Consider the following 2,690-nt stretch of genomic DNA (forward strand, 5'->3'; position numbering starts at 1 on the left):
TCCTGTGTGTTCTTCTAGAATGTTTATAGTTTGGGATATTAGGTTTAGGTCTTCACTCCTTCTTGGGTTGAGTTTTGTGTGGAGTGTGAGATAACATTCCAGTTCCATTCTTTTGCATATGGATATAGATTTCCTGACACCAGTTATTGAACACTCTACTTACCATTGTGTGTTCTAGAAGCCTTTGGGCAGGATAAAGTTATTGCGCATGTGTGGGCTTATTTCTACACTCTGTTTCTTTGGTTGGCACATTTATTTTTAAGCCAGGGCCACCCCATTTTGATGATGGTGTATAGCTATGCAATATATAGCATGATGTCTTCAGGATTGTTCTTTCTCATGAATGCTTTTGTGGCTCACTGCAAATCTTAAGGCTCTCCTAGTCCTAAGAAAAAATACCCTAGGAGTTTTAAAAGATGCTGCATTGGATGTGCAGTGCACTTTGAGTAGTACGGATATTTATTTAAAATTATTTCTTCTGATTCATGAAAATGGGATATCTTTCCAATTGTTTTTCATCTTCTATTTCTCTTAACAATGTTTCTTAGTTTTCAATATGCTGGCGTTTTTTAACCTCCTTGACTTTACAACTAAATTTTTAATCGTCTTTGATACTGCTTTAAATGGGACTGTGACCTTAATTTCTTTTTCCGAGAATTCATTGCTTCTGAATGTAGATGCTATTGATTTGTGTAAGTTGATTTTATACCCTAGAACTTCAGTGAATGTTTTATTAGTCCTAGCATTTTTAGGGTTGAATGTTTAGAATTTTATACATCTGCAAGGAGATTTTTTTTTTCTTCTTCATCTCTAACCTAAATATTTCTGTTTCTTTTTCTTTTTTTCCTTGTCTAATTGAGCCTCATCCATACATCTAGTATCTCATTGAATGGAAGTGGCAGTGCTGGACATATTTTCCTTGTCCATGACTTGCTGAAAGACAGTTCACCCTTTCATTTGGCAGAATGATGTCACCTTGTACTTATAATATGTGGACTTTATCATGCAGAGCCACATCCCTTTAGCATCTAATTATTATAGAGGGTTTTTTTAATCAAAAAGTAATATCACATTCTGTCAAATGCCTTTTAAGATGTGCATATGATTTTACCCTTTACTCTAGCTGATGTGGTGTTGGTTTATGTGTGCTGAACCACCCCAGCATGCCACAGTGAACCTCATGGTCACAGTGAACGACCCTTTTAATGTATTATTGAATTCAGTTTGTGAGAATATTGCTGAGGACTGTTTTCACTGAGGATACTGCTCTGTGGTTTTTCTTTTCTTGTAGTACTCTTGGCTGACTTTAATAAAGTAATATTAGTTTCATAAGTGAATTTGGATGATCCCTTTCTCTTTTGACTTTTCAGTTTTCCTCAAGTACTCAAAATTACCCATTACACTTAAAAGATAAAATACATCCTGTAATTAATAGCACATTTAAGAAAAAAAAAATATTTAAATTAACCTGGGTTCATTCCTGCCATCTCAGCACTCTGGGGGCTGAGGAAGGAGAATTGGAGTTTGAGGCCAATATGGGCTTCACAGACAGTTCTAATCTGCCCTAGAGGACATCCTAAGACTTTATGTAAAAAAAGCAAATAAATAAATACCTTAAATTTAATTCATTTTTTCAAGTTTTAGTTAAAGCTAATAACTATTTTATACAAACAAGGTCATTTATAGGTTGGGCATGCAATGCCTATAAGTTGACTGTGCCAAGAATCAATGTCATATTTCACAGAAGTTACATCTGTGGCTATATTACACAAATCCAATTAATATGATTTTTTTGTACTTCACAAGCCCCGGGAAGAAAGGACGGTCTTTCAGGTCAATGTAGTGCTGCTTCAGGTGTTCTTCAGAAGACCGCAGGAACTTCATGGCCACCAGGCGGAACCCCTTCTGCTCGAAGCGCTTGATGATCTCGCCCACCAGGCCGCGCTGCACACCGTCCGGCTTGATGGCGATGAAGGTTCGCTCGAGGTTGGCTATGGTCCGAAATCCGACAGGTCGGCCGGGGTCTCCATGGTCTGGGAGGGGCTCAATGTGGTGAAAACAGGCCGAGTGATGCTGGGAGAGACCAATCCAGCTGATTCTAAGCCAGGCACCATTCGAGGGGATTTCTGCATTCAAGTTGGCAGGAACATCATTCATGGCAGCGATTTGGTGGAAAGTGCTGAGAAAGAGATCCGTCTATGGTTTAAGCCTGAAGAACTGATTTACTACAAGCCTTGTGCCCACGATTGGGTGTATGAATAGAGGGGTCCTTCTCAGCACTACTGGCGGGTCCCTGGACACAGCTCTTCATACCACTGAGTGGATCATCTTTTCTAAAACAATAAAGACTTTGGAACTGGGAAAAAAAATATGATTTTTTTGCTTGAGACACCATCTCATTCTGTAGCCAAGCATGCCCCGGGACCCACAGTAATTCTCCTGCCTCAGCTTCCCAAAGGTGTGAGCCACTACACCTGGCCTCAATACTTAACATTGTAAGACATGCCTCACTGACCATGATCACCAAACTATTGCTTGTCTACAAAATCACAAATAAAAACACATGGAAAAAAAGTAAAAAAATGATGCCTGGTTGTTAGTGTGTTTTTAAAGCTACTTTATTGGGTTTTTATACCTCTGTCTCTTCCAACCCACCAACGCTAGGTAGGAGAAAATTATAAAGACTGAAA

The 2,690-nt window shown here is 38.9% G+C and overlaps 1 protein-coding gene across 1 annotated transcript; it reads right to left on the reverse strand.

The window, feature by feature from the left end:
* Nucleotides 1-1,764: 1,764 nt before the first annotated feature.
* On the reverse strand, nt 1,765-2,195 carry LOC132654840 (nucleoside diphosphate kinase B-like). The gene has a single exon (XM_060386125.1). It carries the CDS (start codon nt 2,155-2,157, stop codon nt 1,765-1,767), a length of 393 nt encoding a protein of 130 aa, XP_060242108.1. The 5' UTR covers nt 2,158-2,195.
* Nucleotides 2,196-2,690: the final 495 nt, after the last annotated feature.

The sequence above is a fragment of the Meriones unguiculatus genome, chromosome 6, assembly GCF_030254825.1.
Source record: "Meriones unguiculatus strain TT.TT164.6M chromosome 6, Bangor_MerUng_6.1, whole genome shotgun sequence".
NCBI classification, from domain to species: Eukaryota; Metazoa; Chordata; class Mammalia; order Rodentia; family Muridae; genus Meriones; species Meriones unguiculatus.

Bases quoted from the DNA above. Each gene is read 5' to 3' on its own strand.
- LOC132654840 (XM_060386125.1), bottom strand. From the start codon at position 2,157: ATGAATGATGTTCCTGCCAACTTGAATGCAGAAATCCCCTCGAATGGT.